At 34.2% G+C, this 22,630-nt stretch overlaps 1 protein-coding gene across 1 annotated transcript in view; it reads right to left on the bottom strand.

Annotated features, from left to right (window-relative positions):
* Positions 1 to 206: 206 nt before the first annotated feature.
* Positions 207 to 22,630, bottom strand: part of ZC2HC1A (zinc finger C2HC-type containing 1A) — a 57,889-nt gene continuing 35,465 nt past the window's right edge. Inside the window, exons 6-9 of the mRNA XM_024751631.1 lie at positions 21,135 to 21,234; positions 20,400 to 20,499; positions 7,357 to 7,464; positions 207 to 926 (exon numbers count right to left, since the gene is read on the bottom strand). Of these exons, the coding sequence (XP_024607399.1) occupies positions 761 to 926; positions 7,357 to 7,464; positions 20,400 to 20,499; positions 21,135 to 21,234 (474 nt within the window). The 3' untranslated portion in view covers positions 207 to 760. The remainder of the gene's footprint in view (positions 927 to 7,356; positions 7,465 to 20,399; positions 20,500 to 21,134; positions 21,235 to 22,630) is intronic.

The following is a 22,630-nucleotide window of genomic DNA, read 5'->3' as shown; positions in this document are numbered from 1 at the left end:
AGAATATATGTTCAACTAATACACAGAGTTAAAAAATCATTCAGCTATAACTAGAATAAGATACATCTGTATTTTCAGCCTTGTATCTCCGAAAAAAAAATTGCATAATTGCATTTTAAAGAATTGAGCAAAGATCTCTAAATTATATAATCAATAATACACCGAGTAAAGGGCAACAGAGACCATAGGGGGTTTTTCCCCCTCTCCTTCTAAAAAATATTTATAAAATTAATAATTAAAGAGCTCTACAGAAAAATGACCTCACATAACTAAGTGTAACTAAAAATGTTCTCTTCAGTTCCAAAATTCCAAGCATCCCATCCTAAATGATACTATCTGAAAATAGGCACCAATAATAAAAATGTTTATTCTGATTTTCTGCTCAAAGTAATGATCATCCTAAAACTTAAAGGGCTAAGCACTAGTGTTTGAGAGTTGGTGGAGGTATGCTTAATGTGCTTTAAGAACAACAGAAAAGTAATACCTAAGTTAATGATTCCACTTGAAATTTTCTGACTGATAAGTGAACATCTCCTTGTATGGCACAGTTCAGGTTGTCAGGTATTTATTATATACAGTATATGTACACACACATATATACACACACACATTACACAGCCAAAGGATTATGCTCCAAAAACTGTTGAAAAAAGTATTATGAATGATTTTAGCACAAGATCACTAGAGGAAGTGCTCTAGATGTCCAAGCAGCAACAGTCATAAAATTCTGGACTTAGCTCTTTTCCTGTTTGGATTCTGTTCACAGAACCATTCTTCGAACGCCACATTCGCAGCAGAACTTTGCCCACTCTACAGGGTATTTAGTCCCACACTCATGGCAGAATTTTGGTAAGTGTCCCACTGAGTTTCCTTCAATGCCTTTAACGTTTCCACCATTAAGTGAAGAGACATAGTCTCCATCTGGCCTGGGGAGGTACAGAAAGAAAGTAGAAACACAAAGTTCATGTCAGTAGTTTTCAATCTGTAAGCCTTGGGAAACAGAACATAATATTAAGTGTAACTAAAAGCTTGCTTAATCTCATTGTTAATATTCTTCTAGTTCAGATTAAACAAAATCCATCGGGTCTTTTTCTAACCACTCCATCATGATCCATTGTTCTATTTGTCTACGCTTGAATCAGTATCACACTAATTACTATAGCTTCATAAATCATTCATGTATTATTCTTTAACTTGTCCTGGCTAATGTTAGGCTTTTGTTCTTTCATATGAAAAGAACTTGTCAGGATTCATAAACTTTGTTTGAAAATGGCACAGAATTTATACACTGATTTAGGAGAGAATAGATAGCTTTATAATATTGAATTTTATATTTTATAAAGAAGGTATATTTCTACTTAGGTTTGAACATCTTTGAAGTTTTGTAATTTTCTCCATCAAAGTTAAACTTCTTGCTTGGTTTTTAAATTGATTCCTAAATACCTTGAGTGAGTGAGAGAGAGAGAGAGAGAGAGAAAAAAAGAGAGAGGGAGAGAGAGAGAGAGAGTGTGTGTGTGTGTGTGTGTGTGTGTGTTTCTGAAGACTGCATTTTCTGTTTGTTGCCGATAAACAGACTGCAATAACTTTCAATATAATGATAAGAAAACCAGCAAATTTATTAAAAGACTTCATTATTATTTATTAATTTGTCTTTTTTTGGATATTCTATATATAATCATAATATATATATGTAAATATAACAGTTTTGTGTCCTTATTTCCATGTCTTGTAATTTTATTTTTTTTTACTACACTAGCTAGATTAAAATAGAAATTATAGCCGACATTCTTGTGTTTTTTCTGCTTTTACAGAAAATGCTTCTTACATGCCACCACTAAATATGAAGAGTGATGTAGGGTTCTAGTAAATCTAGCGTTCTTGTCAATTTAACGACATTCCCTTCTATTCCCAATTTTCTAAGAGCTTTTTTAAAAAAATCAAAAATAGGTAGTAAATCATATATTATTATTTGACGAATATTTTTTAACCCTTCCATCTGTTGATGTGAAAAATTATATTAATAGACTTTCTAATGTTAAATTAATCATTTTCTGTGATGAATCTACAGTGTCATGAATTTCACATCTGTGGCCTGGGTTTGATAAATTTCTTGGAGATTTTTATATGTATTTTCAAGTTTATAAGTAAGCCTGATCATAATCTTGCATTCTCTCATTAGTCTGGATATCACGGTTTCACTAACCTTTGAAAATAAGTTGAAGAATGTTGTTTTTCACCTCACTCCCCTGGAAAAGTTTGGTAGAACTTACTATATAAAACTATCATGAGCCCATTTTGTGTGTGTGTGTGTGTGTGTGTGTGTGTGTGTACACCGTATGTGTGTGTACGTGCACTCGTGTAGTGAGGAAGCAAGCATAGTTTAATTACTGATCCAATTTCTTTAATGATTATAGTTTCTAGTTCATTTGAAATAAGTTTTCAAAAGTTATATTTTTCTAGGAAATTGTACATTTTATCTGTTTCAAGTTACTGGCAAAAAGTTGTTCTTATAATTTTAAATCTCTGCTGCATCTGTGGTTGCATTCCTCTTTTCATTCTGCATATTATTTGTACCGTCTCTCCTTTTTTGTTGATCCATCTTGAGAAGTTTATCATTTTAAATCAACCAACCTTCTCGTTTTGTGAGTCTTCATCATGTGTTATTCATTCACTTATTCATTTAAAAATATTTACTGGGAGGCTAGTTTATGTAAAGTACTCCTCTTGATCCTAGAGTTAAGAGCAGTAACAAAACAGATAAGAATCCCTGTGCCTAGGGAGCTTAGTTTTATGGAGAAGAAACAACATAAATAACATATATAGCATGTCAGCTAGAAAACAATAAAGCAAAGAGGACATGGTACAGGGTGGCAGAGACTGGTCAGAGCCGTTAGGATTGCAGTAGAGGGGATGAAGAATGAAAGAGTTTGGAGCATGTTGTGACAACGAAGTAAATTAGAACAAAGGGCCTGACAAAATTCAACCTGATGACAGCAGGCTGATGAGAATTTGAATTAATTAAAGGTGAAGTACCACACAGAATCCTGAAGCTCCCTCTCTACCTCCTGCCAACAAAGATACAGAAGCCAAGATTCGGATCTACTGGTCTCATCAGGATCTCTTGCAGTTGCTGAGCACCATCTGGGAGGAAGCTCCTATTTGACCACCAGGTTTTTTCCTTAATGCTCTCCATTATAATCTTTTTATTTCATTAATTTCTGTTTTATCTTTATTATTTCATGTACTATTAGTTTAGATTTACTTAGTTACTGATTTCTACACCAGTCTTCCTTGCAAAATTCCTCCTCTTCTGGACACTTTACTCTTTCCCAAGATACTCCCTTTGAATGTTCTTTTAGTCACGGTCTACAGCTGGTAAATTTTCTCAATATTTTTTGTCTGAAAACAGCTTTATTTCATTTTCATTCTTAGACTGACAGTATAGTTCAGTGGTTCACAAAGTGATGTCCTTAATCTGGCAGCATCAGCATCAAGTGAGAATTTACTATAAATGCAAACCTGTGCCCCACTCCAGACCCACTGACTCTGAAATCCTCAGGTGGGGACAACGAGCTGTGTTGAAATTAGTGCTCCAGGGGATTCTGATGCACATTAAAGCTCGAGAACCACTGGTTCAGCTGGTGAACAATCAAAGGTCCACAGTTATTTTCCGTCGGCACCCTGAACGTGTGGATCGATTCCATTGTCTATTGGCTCCAAGTGTTGCAAGCGAGCTCTGTACTAGCTGGGTGATCCTCACGTTGTCTAAGTAACGTCTTTCTGCTGTGGCTGCTTTTAAGACCTTCTCATGGTCTGTCTCCCCAAGTTTCATTACAATTCATCTACATGTTGTTTTCATTTTATTTGTCCTGCTTGGGATTGCTGTTGTTTGATTATGAGAACTCATGCTTTTCATTAATCCTGGATTATTTTCAGGTATAAATTATTCAAATGTTGCCTCTCACTCACTCTAGTTTCTTTCGACCTCTGACTCAACAAATCTTAGACCTTATTTTACCACCTATGATTTTTAATCTCTCTCACGCTTTCCTTCTCTCTTAGGACTACACTCTAGATAATGTCTTCGAATCTTTCCTCTAGTTCACTCCTCTCTTCTTCAGCCGAGTCTAATCTACAATTTAAACACCATCTTTTGAGGTTTTTCTTCCCTTATATTGAGTTGTTTGGTTCTTTTGTAAAGATGCTCTAATCTTTTTTTGATAGTATATTATCACTGTTAATGACTTCAATTCCCTGTCTTATTTCCTTATATACTTCAAACTGACTTATTTTACAAGTCATAATTATGATGATTTCGGTATCATAAGTCATGGGCACATGTGTTTGTTTTTTTTTTGCCTTCATGACTGATTCCTTGTTTCCTTGTACAGTGTGAAATTTCCATGTGTGTTCTGTAATTCAGAATTGCAAGCTCATGTTTATTTACCTGTGAGAATCAGGAGGCCTGGGTTAACAGCATTTCACACCAGAGATGATTCTTTTTGCTTTTGCTTTTACAAGCTCCAAGGAAGCTCTTAAACCAAGAGTATCTAAGCTATTTTTTCAGTTAAGAATTTCTTAGAATATGCAGATGTTGTGCTTTCAAACCTTAAACTCATGGGAAGGTGCGCCTAGAGTTATGAATTATTGGTGGGAATTCTCACATCCCTCTGAGCCATGGCTGAGACAGACAAGTTTCCTTGGAGTCTCTTATTCCTGGGTGGTAAAAAAATTTTTTTTCCCTAGTCCATCCTTTCACTGAGAGATAACCCTTTGAATACTGTGAGAGAAGGGTTAACACACTCTTTCTCCTTTTCTGTGTACATATTTGACCTTGGGATAACTTCCTAGCTCTGTTTAATGAAAACCCAATATAGGTGAAATGCCAGCTGTGTTTCTAGGCAACGGTGTTTATAAGCAGTCCACTGAAACTGGATATCTCCCTCAGGATAACCTGGAAGCTATGCCTATGAAACTGTTATATGAGATACTGGTCCCCTTTGGGGACAAAGGATTTCTCATTAAACTGTCCCTACACCCACCCACCTATGAGAACTTATTCTCTCACACCTAAGCTGTCAGCTAGACAGCCAAGGAAGACGAGCTCCAGGACCACTGCAAGGGGTCCCATGAAAGAGAAACACCTGACACTGCCCTGTTATTATCCTATATTTCTGTAAACAATTCCAGTGACAAATGTAATATACTGTCATATAAGTATCTCTGGCTGAGTCTAAGAAGACTCCTTACTGAATCTTTCAAGAGTCTTGGCTTAGAGCAAGAGGCACGGTGGGAAGGGTAACGAAAAGTTGTTTTTAACACTCCATTTTGTACAAGTCCAAGAAGTCAACTCCTCTCTCCCACAATGACCTTAAAACCCAAGTCTCTACATAGTGAAGATCACTGAAAACCTCAAATGTAGCTGCAGTGTGACAGTTAATTTACAATTTGACCTCTAGCTTCCTTTATATTTTCGTCTGTAGAAGTTCCCGTTACTTTTCTGAGAGCTAAGCTATACATTCAGAAAGATATTTTTTCTTTTTTATCCAGCATTTCTAGGTGTTTTGGGTGGGAGGGGTTGTCCTGGAAATGTAGTCTATCACACTGCTAGAAAAGTAAATCTCTGAGAATTCTCTATCTGTTATGGTTATAATTATTTCTGTCTGGGATGGGGGCAGAGTATAAATCAAGTGAGTAAGGCTCAAGCCTTCCTATCACATATAAAGCTCTAAAAAGTAAAAAAAAAAGAATAAACCAAACATTTTTTAATGTGAATTTTACTCATGCCTGTTGACACTTCTTTTGTCCACCTCTTTGGAAAGATAAAATGATCTTTTTATTCAATCATATGTATTTATTAAGTTTTCCATTTTATAAGAATGTTAATCTTATACTCAGCATTGATTCAAAACACATGGTTCCACACATATACAACAACATAGTACAACCACACTCCAGGACTCTAAGAAACATAAGTTAACTTCTTTGATATTTAACATGTATTAAAACCTCAGGTGAGACAAACAATATTTATTACAGAATCTAGCTGAAAAGACAGCAATTCACCAATCCCTCTACGGTCCTCATCTTATGCATAGGCATCACTCTTAAAACTTTCCAAATGACAGATGCCCAGATCCCACTCTCCAAATTAAAGAAACCAAAATCTCAGGGAGGGACCCTGACGTGTTCATTTTCAGAAAGCTCCACAGATGCTTCTTTTTAATGGGCAACCAGAATGGAGAGCTAGCATCTTAGATACTTGAAAATCTATCCCCGGATTAAATCTGAATAATGACTATGTACATGTTACATACTTACAACAAAAGCAGACAATATATACAGTTACACATAACACACCCACATCACAACTGGTTTTGGTGAATCATAGGATGTCACATTATAGGCCTGCATTGAGGGCATCTTAAAAAAAACACCCTATGAAATCCACTGCCATATTTAGTATGGATTCAGTAGGGATGTTAATTAAGAAGTTAACAATTAAGTTATCCAGTGTCTCCTTATGAGAAATCAAAGGAGAATTTTTGAAGCCTCAGAACTAGTTGTACTTTCACAGAGAAAGTGATTTATTTTTCTGTTTTAGACATCATGAATCATGTAACTACTCCTATCCTCTCCTGTACTTTGGCTCCTAAAACAAAGTTCAAACTCCACTTTGTGGCCCAGGGCTAGTCCATCTCCAGGGTCTCGTGACACACATTTTGTGGACTAACCCCATTCCTTTTTCCATTTCTCATCTTTCCTTTTCCTATTCTTCCTTCATTTAAAAAAAAATGCTGTATCTCACTATACATCATGGCCTTCTGTACCTTTCCTTAAAACTTTCTGGAATAAATTGGGACACATATAAAAAAATAAATATAACTGAAATGATTTCATTATATGCTTAAAAACAGAGTGAATGTCGAAGCTGTACAAATACTGTGACAGATCAGAAAGGGAAGTACATAGATAATCACAATCTCAGCAGGGGAATTTAAATGTATTAAAACGCTGCTGAAAATTATAATAGCAGTGGTGTAAAGGGTCAATTCAATTTCTAGAGGTAAAAATAAGCATGTTGCAGTTAAAATTAAGACATAAAAAACAAATGCATCCACTGTAAATGAACAAACATCCTTGAGTATTTACCATAAAGATTATAAGGTATAAGCAAACATTATTTATGCGCAAACTATTTCTTTAGTGTATAACATAAAAGCCAAATTAAATCATATAGCAAAGGAAAAATTAATTTTCTATAAATAGCCTGATAGAAATTTTTGTATATGGTCCTTGAAAAGCAGCATAAACTCATTTTTATTTTAGTTATTAGAATATCAGCGCTAAACATACCTGGCCATGTAGCTCTCAGTATATGTTTTTCTTTTGCTTGCAAGCATACTTGAGGCAGGATTTCTAGCCAAACTAGGTGGTGTGGAATTTCGAGGTTTGATGTTAGCTCTAGAAGAGAGAAAGAGATGGCATAATGAAAAACCTACTGAATAGTAAGCATTTCTTTCTCGAATTGCTTATTTACATGATTAGAAAAATAATTAGGTACATATATACAATGGAATATTACTCAACCATAAAAAGGAATGTAATTGGGTCATGTGAAGGATGTGGATGAGCCTAGAGTCTGTCATACAGAGTGAAGTAAGCCAGAAAGAGAAATACTGTACATTAACACATACATGTAGAATCCAGAAAAATGGTACAGATGAACTTATACGTAGGGCAGGAATGGAGACGCAGACGTAGAGAATGGACATGTGGACACAGGGGGCAGGGGAGGGTGGGACGAACTGGGAGATTAGGTTTGACATAAATATACTACCATGTGTAAAACAGAGAGCTAGTGGGAACCTGCTGCACAGGGAGTTCAGCTCGGTGCTCTGTGATGACCTAGATGGGGGAGGCTGGAGGGGGTGGTAGGAGGGAGGTCCAAGAGGGAGGGGATATAGGTGTACATATAGCTGATTCACTTCATTGTACAGCAGAAACTAACACAACATTGTAAAGCAATTATACTCCAATATAAAATAATAATAATTAGAAGCTGTAGAGAGGTAAATTCAAAAGATTAAAATCCAAATGATTATTTCAAAACTGAAATCCTTAATACTAAGGATAAACCAAAGCATTCTGCATTTACTAACATTATCTTGATGGTACATAAAATCATTTGACATATGTATATATTCTTTAGATGAAATTTATAAGTTAATCATTCTAAAAGGTTTCAAATTTTTAAAAGTTGAAATCTACAGTTCCCTCAAAATAGAGATGTGTTTCGTTAAGCGCCTATGAATAACTGTTAAATAATAATGTTAAAAGCGTATGAGGTGTGGTTAAAAAAATCAGCTAACCATTTTAAAAGGATAATATTCTATTTATTAAAGTCTGTTGTTGGAAAGAGCAACTAAAATAAGTGGGTTAATATAAAGATTTAATTTCACCAACTATACAGCCTGGGCTACCTGTTACCAGTAAAGAAGAAGTTGTGGTTGGATCATAACTGAATTCCCTTTCTGAAACTGTCAGAATCAAAGAAAGCTTGTAAACTATATGAGGTAATAATGGTAAAAGTATAAGCTTTGGAATTCAGATGAATCTGGATTCAAATTCCAACTGTTTCTGAACAACTCTCTGGTAGTGGCAACCTCTCTGAGTCCAAGTTCCCTCATTTATAAAATATGACCATCATCGCTTATCTTACAGAAAGTTAGATATATAAATTGTAATTTTTATAAACATTTAGCATAGTTGATGGTGGTAATACTACTATTACTACTATGGCTATTGCCACTACAAATTAACATTTATATAACAGTGCTTACTACGTTTGGTATAGCTACTTTTCTAATTGCCTTCATATAAAACTCACTTAATCTTCAAAATAATCCTATGAGTCAGAAGGATTAATAATTCCATTTTACAAAGGAGGCAACTGAGGCAAAGAGTAATTTACCCAAGGTGACAGACACAGTCAGTATGTTGCAGAACCAGGGGTAAGATGTTCAATACAGTGTTAATTCCCTCCCACTCTTTAGAAATTTAGTCAAATCTTTTCATTTCAGAGATAAGCAATGTTGTGTTATATGATCAAGTAGGATACTTTAAAAAATGCCTTTATATTGGAAGTTCTCAAACTGGCTGAAATTCTTCCTTTTCTACTTATACAGCACAGTTGGAGAGAGCCTCCCAAAATTTTAAAGGGCTATCTCCAAAATACATGCAGGAAATAACAACATCTACTATTTTTCAAATGCCCATTACATGCCAAATATGATAGCAGGTACTATACATACTTTGCTTCTTTAATCTTCACAAAAATCTCAGAAGATATTATTCCCATTTTAAAGTTGAAGAAACTCATATTCAGAGATTAAGTGAAGTGCAAAGCTATTACACGGCCAGAGTGTTTGAACTTGAATTTAGGTGGGTCTTATTACAAATCTTATATTCAATATGCAAGCCCATCCATGAGGTGTATTCTACTCTACTTTTATACAGCCTCTCTAGGGATGTTGTAGAACTATCACATGCCTTTTTAGGAACTCAATCTCTGAAAATTCATTGCCAAAGGATGGCAATTCCTCCAAGTAATAAGAGTTATAAGAGAATCAGGAAGGACACATTTCTTTTTTGGGGGGGCTCTAGAATAAAGTCTTGTTAGAAATCCTATCACCTTCATATAATATGTATATGAGATATATAGATAATGCAAACAAACCCATGCATACACACACAACTTCATTATCAATAGTTATTCAAATAATTAGAAAATTTTAAAAATTAAAGAAAAATATAAGGTTATCAACTACAGCTGCCATTATTCAATGCCAATCGTGTACTTTTAGTAACACCTATGAAGTAGAATCGGAATGTTGAAAACCATTCTTAAGAGACTGGAGAACTAGAACCATTTTGAGCAGTACTTAAAACACGTTGCCCCAGTCTCACATGGTCAACACATTTTTCTTCCTGGCCAGAGTCTGAAAAGTGCTACCCATATTATGTATCTATAGTCTGCCTGCTGCCTGCTGTAGTTCAAGCAATAACAAAGAAGGCTTAATTTTGGAACTGCATTTAATCTACCTCACTGCTAATCACTGTCTCTTTGAGATCTGCTTCAGAGGGTACAGAGAGCTGGAGTACAAAGAAAAAGGCTCAGGGCACAAATTTTTCCTTCTAGGATTTATCACTAACTACTTAAAAATAACACATGACGGCTGCTAATGCATCAAAGACTTTTCCCATCTTTGTTTTATTGTATATCTAGTTAAATTTATTATAATCTAGTGTTAAGAGAATGTTGTAGCGGGCCTTGGTTTAAAATTTAACTAAGCAAACTCTATTTAACAACATATTTTTCAATGTTAATAAGTAGTTTAACTTATGAGACCCTAAGTTCATCATTTTAAGTTGAGAGGGCTAGACTTGGTTTGGGGGCCCAAATTAGTAAACCTTGAAGGCCTGTGCAGGAGAGCTCCAAGACTGCCACTGCCACTCTTGCCTCACTCAGTCTGCTAGGCCAGTACACAGAGGGGAGTATGCTTGGCAGTGTCATAACCATTTCCCTGTTTTATGTGGAATTTGTAACCATCTAACAAAAAGACTGAGGATCCTGGATTGAATGTTTTCTTTCTTTTTTCTCCAGCTTTTTTATAATAATTTATCATCTGCTTAACTAAAAGATAATCTAACAGTGCTATATATGATGTAATATTCCCCGTATTCTTCTTTAAAAAATGTTACTCCTAAAAAAGAGCTTCATAAAAATAACAATTATTGAAGGTGACTCCTATTTCAACCCTCTAAAAATTAAAATTTAATGGAATAAAATGAAAGCTCTAAAAACAGATTTAGGACAATAGAAATGTTCATCAAAAATCAAAGTGTGATAAATCCTAGAAGAGTATTTAGTACTTCTTGGCTTAAAAATGATTAAAATAAAAAAAATTTAAGTATAGGAATGTACAAATTTACAGTATTCCATTATATAAAGCCTTTAAGGAAACATCTGAAAAAGATTAATCAAACTGAGTTACAAATACTTACTTGTAAATGGGTAATAACTCATGTCTTTTGATGGCACTGTCTGATTTTGTATCACTGTCATGCAACCTTTGCACATGTCTTCCAGTTCGAAGTGGAGGGCCTAACTTGTCCATCTTACTATTAAAATATATAAAGGTGTACCCATAAGGAGAATGCTACTGTTTGTTTCTTTATATTAAAAAAAAATTTTTTTAAGACATTATTCTGGTTCATCAGTAATCCAACCCCCAAGCTCTTAATTATCTGCCAGGGTAAGGACTAACGTCAAAAAAGAATCCTCAGATAGTTCATACAATGTCCATTATTAGATATGAATATTCTGACCATGCAGGCCACCCTGCCAGTTTTGATAAATATCCTAACAAATCCCACACTTATACACAGCAGGGCAATGGAATCAATAAAAAAAACTTTAGAAGGATTTGTTTCAAAGAAAATTCGTGAAGCCAGAGATGAACTGAAAGTTGTTAGTCTGGTAAATAAAGACAGATTTGACGTTTGTTCTTGTGGAGCTCACAAATAATATAATTTTCCCCTTCCTTGAATCATAGAACCTTTCTCTGTTTTCTTCTTTATTATTTTATTTTATGATTTCCACTACCTTTAAAAATTCCAAATATAAAATAATGAATCAAATAATGTATTTTTATCTTTATCCCTATCTGACTTTCTAACAAAGAATGACTATTTCTAAAATTTATCCAGAGAAATGTAAAACATGATCCTATGAAAATGGGGATGGCAATTCTAAAAATCACATGTAAAAATGTTAAGTGGCCATGCCATCTGAAGCTTACTAATTTTTTTTTTAACCAGAAGTATAAAGGATTTCCAGCTAGTGAATAACAGAAAAACTACAGGTTTGCAAAGAACTCATTGTTTTACAACAACCAAATTATATTATCACCAACCAATATCCATTCATAGTAGGGAGCAGGGAAAATTAAATTAGGAAACTAGAACTGTCTTAAATGACTACTGAATGACACATCACTGCTTGATAACTTAAAAAGTATCGGGCTTCCCTGGTGGCGCAGTGGTTGAGAGTCCGCCTGCCGATGCAGGGCACACGGGTTCGTGCCCCGGTCCAGGAAGATCCCTCATGCCGCGGAGTGGCTAGGCCCGTGAGCCATGGCCGCTGGGCCTGCACGTCTGGAGCCTGTGCTCCGCAACGGGAGAGGCCACAACAGTGAGAGGCCCGTGTACCGCAAAAAAAAAAAAAAAAAAAAAAAGTATAGTTTTTTTAAAGGGATTTTTTTTTTTTACACTCATTTAAACCCTGAGCACCTACTATGTATCAGGCACTGTGCTAAATTCTGGGGATATTGTGGCAAATAAGACAGACCTGATGCTTTGTTCTTACTAAGGAGTTTAGTGTCTAAAAAGAATTTGTTCATTCCTCTAGATAATAAGGGTCTCTAAGGAAGGACACATTTTATCCACTTTCTGTTCCTTCAGTATCCTATACATAGAAGGCATTTTGATGTAAAAGGTGATATTAATATTTTGCTGGTGGTGATACTTAAATTAGGTGTTTACATCATACTCCCAAAAACATTTTAAAGGATTTTTTAGATGCCTCCATTAAATATATGTATATATATCAAATTTCCTGAAATTTCCAAGACATTAGTCTCAGAACATTAATTCTGAGACTCATGTCTCAGAATATTAATTTTATGGGCTTTATTTGTGAGAGATTACTGGAAAATTCACCTATTTCGAATTTTAATTAAGAAATCAGATTTCTCTTTAAATTACTTAATAACAATCAAAACATTATTGTTCCAAACAGTGTTTATCTCACAAAAGGCATCTGTGGATTTGGAAAAAGAAATAAAAGATCTTACTTTCTATCTCAGAAAAAAGTTATTGCAATTAAAATTTAAAAATTTAGAAACATTTTAAAAACGGATTCCTCTAACATGATAAGAGCTATTAAAATCTTATGTACGATAAAACAAAGGAGATGAGTAAAATCTAATAAAAATCTAAAGGTAATTATCTAGTGGGAATATTACATATTTTCCATATATGCAAAAACTGCTAGTATTTTTCAGATTTTAAAAACGTAATTAAAAGGCAGTTCCAATGATGATTTTACCGTACCACATACCTGTGTTATGAAATTCAACTCAATTGATATATCTACCTATGTATATGTATGTGTGTGTTCAAATGTTACTTAGGCTAAATGTTAGCATATGTTGTATTAAGCTCAAATCACTTGAACTTATGTTCCAGTAAAATCTGCTACTGTTATGTTATTATCAAGGTCTAACCGTACAAAAATAAAATTTAAAAATTTCATAATGTAATCAAGATTATATAATACATAAATCTATACATAATGTACTTTCTATAATTTTTAATAAATATAATTTTATATAAATGAATTTATATATTTAAGTGTTTTTACATATAAATTTTGCTTACATATATATTTTAAATACCGTGAAATAATAGTCAATGTTGGGGTAATTAAATACATTTTAAAATTATCCTGGGACCTAATTAAACTTAAAGGCTTTTGCACAGCAAAAGAAACCATTAACAAAACAAAAAGACAACCAACTGAATGGCAGAAAATATTTGCAAGTAATATGACCCTTAAGGGGTTAATATCCAAAATATAAACAGCTCATACAACTCAACATTAAAAAAAACAAACAAAAGACCTGAATAGACATTTTTCCAAAGACACCTACAGATGGCCAACAGGCACATGAAAAGATGCTCATCATTGTTAATCATCAGAGAAATGCAAATCAAAACCACAATGAACTATCAAAACTTACACCTGTCAGAAAGGCTACCATCAAAACGACCGCAAACAACAAACATTGGTGAAGATGTGGAGAAAAGGGAGCCCTTGTATACTATTGGTGAAAATGTCAACTGGTGCAGCTATTGTGGAAAACGGTAAGGAGGTTTCTCAAAAAACTAAAAATAGAACTACCATATGGCCCAGTAATTCCACTCCTGGGTACAGATCCAAAAAAACACTACTTCAAAAGGATACATGCACCCAATGTTCATAGTGCCATTACTTACAATTGCCAAGATATGGAAGCAACCTAAGTGTCCATCAAGAGATGAATGGATAAAGAAGATGTGATATATACATATATATGCACATACACACACACACACACATATGTAATGAATACACACACACACACACACACACACACACACACACACACACACACACACACACACACACCGGAATACTATACAGCCTTAAAAAGAAATGAAATTTTGCCATTTGCAACAATATGGATGGACTTGGAGGGTATTATTATGCTAAGTGAACATAAGTCAGAGAGAGAAAGACAAATACTGTATGGTATCACTTATATGTGGAATCTAAAAAATAAAATAAAATAGTGAATATAACATAAAAGAAACAGACTCACAGATATAGAGAACAAGCTAGTGGTTACCAGTGCGGAGACGGAAGGAGGGAGGGAGAGTTTGGGGCAAGAGACTAAGAGGTTCCAACTACCATGTATAAAATAAACTGGCTACAAGGATATACTGAACAACACAAGGAATATAGCCAATATTTTATAAGAACTATAAATGGATTATAACCTTAAAAACTGTGAATCACTATGTTGTACACCTGAAACATATAATATTGTACATCAACTATACTTCAATAGAAAATTTAAAAGGTAAAATTATCAGTTTATGAAAGACCTTTCAAATTCTTAAATGGTTCCCTAAACTGACTCGGATCCAGACCATTTACCATCTTCATATTTATTTTAGTGAACAAGAACACTTCTTTGCTCATGTCTCCTTTTCTATTAAACCCCTTCTTTTCTGTCCCTATACCTTCAGTAGCACTAAAGATAAGTCAAAGCAGGAACAAGATAAAGGGATATTTGAAAAGAACTGAAATCTTTGCAAAAGTAGTGACATATTTTCAAAAGCAATTTAAAGTTTTAAACCCAACTGATTGCTCTTTGGTCAAAGTTCCTTCCTTTTCTATGTCTTTCTTGGTCTTGCACACCATCAGTAACTGACTTAAGGAAGTGAATAAAACAAGTAAAGGAACCAGGAGTTCTCTATTACATGTTTGGCCTGCCCTCAGGGGCCTTAGATGTTTCAAGTTATGAAAAAAAAATCACCTTTGTTGATTTTAATATTGAACTTATACATCTATCTACATCGGGGGTTACTGTGTTAATAAATTTTGAAAAAGTACAATGAGAAATCTACTTTATAATGTATTTTTACATTATTTACAAAGTTTGAGAAATTTCAATTTGATAGTAATAATTATGGACTATCAATATCAATGTTTTTAGAGTGCCTCTATGCTATTTTTCTTTTAAAGGGTCCAACTCAGTAATGACAGTGATACACCCAAGGTCTGAAAGAAATTAAGGCAGGAATAAACAAATCCATTCAGCAGTAAAAGAAGTCTTTCTACTGCTAAGGAAAAAAAAAGGAAGGTATTTTGAAGCCAAGCAAGCACACCTACATAGGGTAAATTTGGTGCAGAATAAGCAATTCTACACATAACATAGAATCCCATACGAAATTCAAGGATATGTCCTGATATTGGCACCTAGATTTGGTCAGAATCAACATGAAAGTATTTTTAATCCCTTATTGTTCTTTCAATTCAACCACAGAAATGTGTTTGAATGGATTAATAAAAGTTTTTTTTTAAAAAAAACCCTTTGGTTCACGGGAACACTAATCTTTGGCCTAACTTCCTAGATATTCCACATGACTTAAAAACAGTTCCATCCTTGGGAATAAATGAAGAATCCTTAAAACCCATACCTTCAAATTATAAATATCTAATTCCTATGATAACTCACTCATTCAGAAAAAAAGGGAGTGGCAAACTTTTCCTGTAAAAAGCCAGACAGTAAATATTTTAGGCTCTGTGAGCCACACCATCTCTGTCACACTCAACTTTGTCACTGTAGCACGAATGCAGCCACAGACAATATATAAACAATTAGGTGTGGCAATGTTCCAATAAAAACAATTGTTGGGGGCTTCCCTGGTGGAGTAGTGGTTGAGAGTCCGCCTGCCGATGCAGGGGAGACGGTTCGTGACCCGGTCCGGGAAGATCCCACATGCCGCGGAGCCGCTAGGCCCGTGAGCCATGGCCACTGAGCCTGCGCGTCTGGAGCCTTTGCTCCGCAACGGGAGAGGCCACAACAGTGAGAGGCCCGCGTACCGCAAAAAAATAAAAATAAAAAACAAGTACAAAAAGATCACCTGTTCTAAAATATCAAAATTCCATACCTGAAAGCATGCCAGTATTTTAAGATTTTGAAAATCTAAATGAAAGGCAGATTTCAATGATGATCTTTAAAATTTTACTATAAAGAGTTATGATAAATATCACTAGATTATCCTGTATTCCTAGACAAAAACACAACTTTTTGTCAAGCTAATACATTTCTATAGATGATAAACTCTTCAATTTGACCTAGACTTTTTAAAAGGACTATCTCTAGCTGCATGTAACTGCTATGATATCATTAGTATATCTAGAAAGGAACAATACTTTGGCAGGCTTTCCAAATACTCATAGCTGAATGAGCATTTTAAAAAATATTTGGCAACAGTATCAATCTATTTCTAATCTGAGACAAACTTTAACCTAGGGAAGGTCCTTGTTTATTGTTGATACCATTAGAATGAACCCTTAGAAAATAAGCCACTCAGTCCTATATGACTGTAACAAAGCAGAAGAGATAAAATTAAAAAAATAATGTCTGAAATAATTTGGGGAAAAAAATTTATCAAGTGGTATTTTGTATCTTTGTAGACATCTATAGCTCTGATACTTTGAGGCACGCAAAGTTTTGAAAACTGTCATAAAATTAATGACAAATTAATTTTAATCCTAAACTCATCAATCCTATACAGATAATGTAGTATCTCAATTCCATGGCAAAGTGAGCTTCCCTAGTCCAACAGCCTAAATCATTGTTATCCACAAAAGAAGCCAAACTCTGAAATTCTAGGTTGTGGCATTTCTAGATCAATAATAAAAGACAGAGAAATTCAGAAAAATCTAAATAATGGTCCACATAAACCACACACATCAAAAGATTGGCTTATAAGAAAAGCCTGCTTCCACTCATACAAAAATATACTTAAAAACTAGACATTTGGGCTTCCCTCGTGGCGCAGTGGTTGAGAGTCCGCCTGCCGATGCAGGGGACACGGGTTCGTGCCCTGGTCTGGGAAGATCCCACATGCCGCGGAGCCGCTAGGCCCGTGAGCCATGGCCGCTGAGCCTGTGCTCCGCAACGGGAGAGGCCACAACAGTGAGAGGCCCGCGTACCACAAAAAACAAACAAACAAAAAAACTAGACATTTATTTCTCACTTTTGTTAATATAAAGTATGAGAAACTAATTTCTTTTTTTTTTATTAAAAAGTGCTCATTACATGCATTCTGTTTCTCTAGTTTTACCACATCTATTACATTATATCTCAAAGTAAACTCCTATTTTTCAGAGTAACTGAACAGAAGTAAATATCTGAAATCTGATACTTTAGCTATTGAAAATTATCAGCTGAAGTATTCATTTAAGCTAGTAATTAGCCATTAACAAAACACAATTCTCAAGGCATGACTATGTAAAATCTGATACAATTCAAGCATGGCAATATTTATTTAAAAGCTCTGTGTTTCATCATACATCTAAAATCTCTAGGAGTAAAGAAAATCATCTTTTAGCTAAGAAAAAAATTTTCTATCAGGGGTATGTTTTGCTTAAATAAAAATTCTGTTTAAATCAGTCAACCCACAGGTTGTCTAGAATTATCAAACATGAGAATTTTTCCAAGTAAAAAGATAATTTTTTCTGTGGTATTACTCCAATATATGCTAAACATTACAGACTACTGATATGTATGATTAAAGCTGACCACAATAAAGATTATATATACCAGGCTCTAAATAATCAAGCCACTAAAACGACTCATTTTACTAATCTCAGAAGGGTGCTCAACTGCTTGAACATCACAGCTAGTCAGATGTCTTAATTCTATCTTTACTCAATCCTGAATTATCTGTGTCAATAAAAATGATTATTATCATATAAACCTCTAGTAATTTTCTTACCACTACCAGACCATGATTCTGTGATGGGTCAAAAAATTGACAAATGAGGAATTTACTGATTCACTATTTTTTTCATATATTCACCAAAAATTTGTGTGCCTATATGCCAAGCATTATACTATTTACATTTTGTAGTTATATCTGTAAGCAAAGCAGACACAGGGCTTTGCTATCACAGAGCTTATAATCTAGTAAGGGCAAGAGACAAATCATTACCTCAGTAATCTAAAAAACATAACCAGCTGTGCCACTAAATAGTCATGAAGGATTCTATTCAATATAGTAATACAGTAATGTTCCAGTTAATACAGTAATATATTGATCAGAAGCACACATCACCACTCTCCTTCCAGTAGTTGGAAACAACGTCTTTAACACATAAGGATCATATATAAAATTGGGATTTAAACGTTTGACAGTTTAATATAATATGGGACCACCAAAAATGTTAAATCTTTATAGCACTGTAGCAGTGCATAACTTATAAAATTCTTGTGCCTAAAGCCTTTGCTAGTTAGTAAAAAATTTTCTCCTAAAGATAAATAAACGTTGGTCAGATTTTCTTAGATCATCTGTCAAGGTGTAAGCAGTCACAGAAAGTTGTCAGAGCGAGACAGAGAAGAGATATGCACAAAGTTATATAGGTATTTAGGGGCAAAGTAGGATCTAGAAGCCTAGCTTTCTAATCCAAAGTCAGTAACACTTTTCATCTTACCAGCCAGCTTCACATGTCCTCTTTTAAAAACAGTGTCAGTACAACTTAATAGTGTCAACTGATAAAACTACCAGTATGATAGGAAAGGTACTAAAAAACTACCAGCCTTTAATTCATAATCAACTAAATGAAACTACTGTTTGTAAAGTTAAAACATATTGCTATGTCTATACTTCAGTTAAATATCTAGTGGGCCAACTCAGCAGAGAAGCAAAACAACAAAAAAAATCGATGTTTTTTTTTAGCACTGGAAGATGAGAACTTTTTAACTTTTCAACCACCTGTTCTACTGATAACCTGTCTCTTTCTTAAGGATAGCCTATCTCTTCGTTTTGGAAGCACAGCAAAGAGGAAAGACATTTAACTAATCAGATCTCGTTCTTTTTCTACAATAATTACATTAAACTCTTTTTAAGGTCTTACACTTTCTATGTAGTCCAAATTAGGAAACAAAAGGAAGTTAGTCTCTATGGATAGATACCATCATATATATTCCCTACATAAAAACCAAAGAGAAAAACTAGATCTGAAAATAAGGTATGCTATGTTTCCTAAATCAACTTTATCAGTATGTGTAAAGATAAAGAATAAGGCCACATTCTAATAATCATATGGCAATGCCTTAATTTTCTAGTTTATCAAAATGGAAAGTGAGTTTCTACTGGAATAGAAAGACTTCTATTAAAAACTCTAGTGTTATCAACAAATTTTCCCAGATTAAAATAATTGTTGAAAGCTTAATTATGCTACTTTATTAAAAGCCATGTATATAAAACCATAGAAAGACAAAAAGTATTTTAAAATTATTAAATTTTTATAGCTTCTATCAAAGTATACATGGAGTTTGTATCCCACATACTTCTCCTATAATAGCAGGATCATCTTTTTAAAATTTATATATATTTTATGATTGTATAATATCCTTTTGTAGATTGTCACAATTTACTATTCAAACAAAGCTAGACATTTAGGTGATTTTATTTTTTTTACTTTATAGTAAAAACATGAAAAGAGACCAATGTTTACTGCCAAAGAGACTCCAATTTGTATCCTGCTTCCAACTCTTAACAGCTGTGTAGCTTTGAGCGAATCACTCTGCTTCTCTGATCCTCTCATCCTATGGCAGTGGGTAGTTTTAATAAAAATAATGTAAAATGTCTAGCACAGTGCCTGATACGTGCTTAAAAAATAATGATTATAAAAATCTACCATATTTTAAGTGATTTCCTTAGACTAGATTCCCAGAAATAAATTTATTCAATCGAAGATATGAATGTTTTTAAGACTCCTAATAAATGCCAGCAGATTTTCTTCCTAACTGGTTATACTAATTTAGATTCTCAATAGCAGTGTGTCAGCTCCTGATGAGCAATATGTTAAAAGACAAACTTAGAAATTAAGATTAATGAAAAAGCCAATTACCTAAACAAAATAAAACCTTAGTTTCGTGTGTGTATATATATATGTATGTATCACTAATAAATTAAATTCAATGTAGACTTACCCTACATGAGGGACTGCTATCCCTTTATGGGAGGGAGACAAGGTCTGAAGTTTGCTTCCCAAAGAGCTGCTAACTGAAGACACTTTACCTGAAGGAACACCTTATAATAAAAGAGGTATTAGTTTTAACGACAGTCTGAAAAACAAAAATCACATAAAACAGAGCATCTGACAAGGAAAACGGTGCTTTAGTGGCAATAAATCTTTGTGGCAAAAGAACAAAATGAGTTATCAAATAAGAAAAAAAAAATTGAATAAAATTTCCAGGGAACAACATACACATCCTTCATTTATAATTTCTGTATTTCTTTCTTACAATTTATATACAAATAAAGATACACTTCAGTAATCAATATTTTCTTCAAATCATTAAATATTTGTCTATTAAGGATAACTGTCAAGTTCAGAGAGGAAAAGGTAGAAATGAGGGGAAAAATACTGTGGTCAAAGAATCAAGAAAAGAACTTGGTTGACTATTCTCAAGAGATGATATATCACTACAACACGGAGGGTAGACATATAGCTAAAAAAAAAAAAAGGACTATAAAATATCTAATGTAGAAGCTACTGAAAGTTACTTTATTTTTAAACCAAAATAATTACTTATCCTCCACATCTCATCCTAATTATAAATCTATTTTGAATAATCCAGAACAGAATACTATATTCATTTCCTTTTGTACCAACACTGTTAAAAGAAAAAAAAAAAATCAAGTTATTTCATGGATCTCATTACCTACAACAGTTTTGCTAGTGCCACTTGGCTGTGGTAATCGTGAAGATCCTGATGAGGTGGCTCCAGGAGAATTGGACTTTTTAAGTGCTGGAGGCTTATACTAAAATAATGAAAATAAAATATTTGATCATCATCACTCTTTGATTATGGATTGTAAACCAGTATTTCAAAAGCATACATTACCTTAAATGAGCAATCTTTTTATTAGTTCCTGAATTATCCAAATTTAGAAAGTGTAGGTTAAAATATATCACCTCACAGAGAGGTTTCCCAAAATATGTTTCTTCTCAAAACTGGAGTACTAAAAGTTTGGCTCAGATGTTGTACTGCTAAAATAAACTAAGAGCAACTTTTCCCCATTCAAAGAAAACAAAATGGATGAAATGGAAAAAAAATTTCCTCAATTTTAAATTTTTTTTTTTTTTTTTTTTTGGTGATACACGGGCCTCTCACTGCTGTGGCCTCTCCAGTTGCAGAGCACAGGCTCCAGACGCGCAGGCTCTGCGGCCACGGCTCATGGGCCCAGCCGCTCCGCGGCATGTGGGATCTTCCCAGACTGGGGCACGAACCCGCGTCCCCTGCATCAGCAGGCAGACTCCCAACTACTGCGCCACCAGGGAAGCCCTCAATGTTAAGATTTTAAATGCCAACCAATGCCAACCATAATAACGCCCAATGATGCTCACTCAGTGGTGTAGCTTTAAAGGTCAAGATTCTTACATGTTCCTGGGTATGGTTTTATATTTCATATATATAATCCAGTCATATTTCTTACTGATAAAAAGTCATAAGAGTACCTATCAGTCTGAACAAGTTTTACAATAGCTGATTAATGGATTATTGCCCCAATGTGGAGAGAAAGAGCTAATTCTGGCTTTATTAACCTCACCAGACCATGTTAGATGAACGGAATGTGGGCTGAGAAAGATAGGGTATTTTAGCTTATCTCGTTTATTCTCATTTTTTCTCTCTTCTCTAGAGATATCACCATTAATTTTATTTTACTGTCTCTTACTTGAGCCAAATTTTGCTCTGTTACTGAATTTAAAAGAATCTTATTGAACACCCACTCCAAGATAAAGAAGTGAATTTGCCCAGGGTTACACCCCAACTTAACAACAAAATAGGAATTAAGACTCACGCCACCTTAGTTCTAGCCCTATACTCCAACTATAAGGTGATTACTGTGGTTGCATGTATGTGTACTTGAGCCCAATGCATTATTTAGATTGCTCTGGACTTAATGAGAAAAATTGTTTTTAAATCTAATTTTCAAAAATCAAATCATATTTATAACCTATAATCAGTATAAAATTTAAGATATGCTACTAATGAAAACTGCTAAGCACAAATTTTGAACTCAAATATTATCTCGCTTCAAAATTCAGTATCTGACCTTTTGCAAAAACAAATCTTGGTAAAATGGTCCCCCTCTCTCTCTCTCTCTCTCTCTCTCTCTCTCTCTCTCTCTCTCTCTCTCCCACACACACACACAC

The sequence above is a fragment of the Neophocaena asiaeorientalis genome, unplaced genomic scaffold (assembly GCF_003031525.2).
Source record: "Neophocaena asiaeorientalis asiaeorientalis breed wild unplaced genomic scaffold, Neophocaena_asiaeorientalis_V1.1 scaffold596, whole genome shotgun sequence".
In the NCBI taxonomy this organism is placed as follows: Eukaryota; Metazoa; Chordata; class Mammalia; order Artiodactyla; family Phocoenidae; genus Neophocaena; species Neophocaena asiaeorientalis.
Note: the sequence above shows the minus strand (reverse complement) of the source record. Positions and strands in the feature narration are given on the sequence as shown.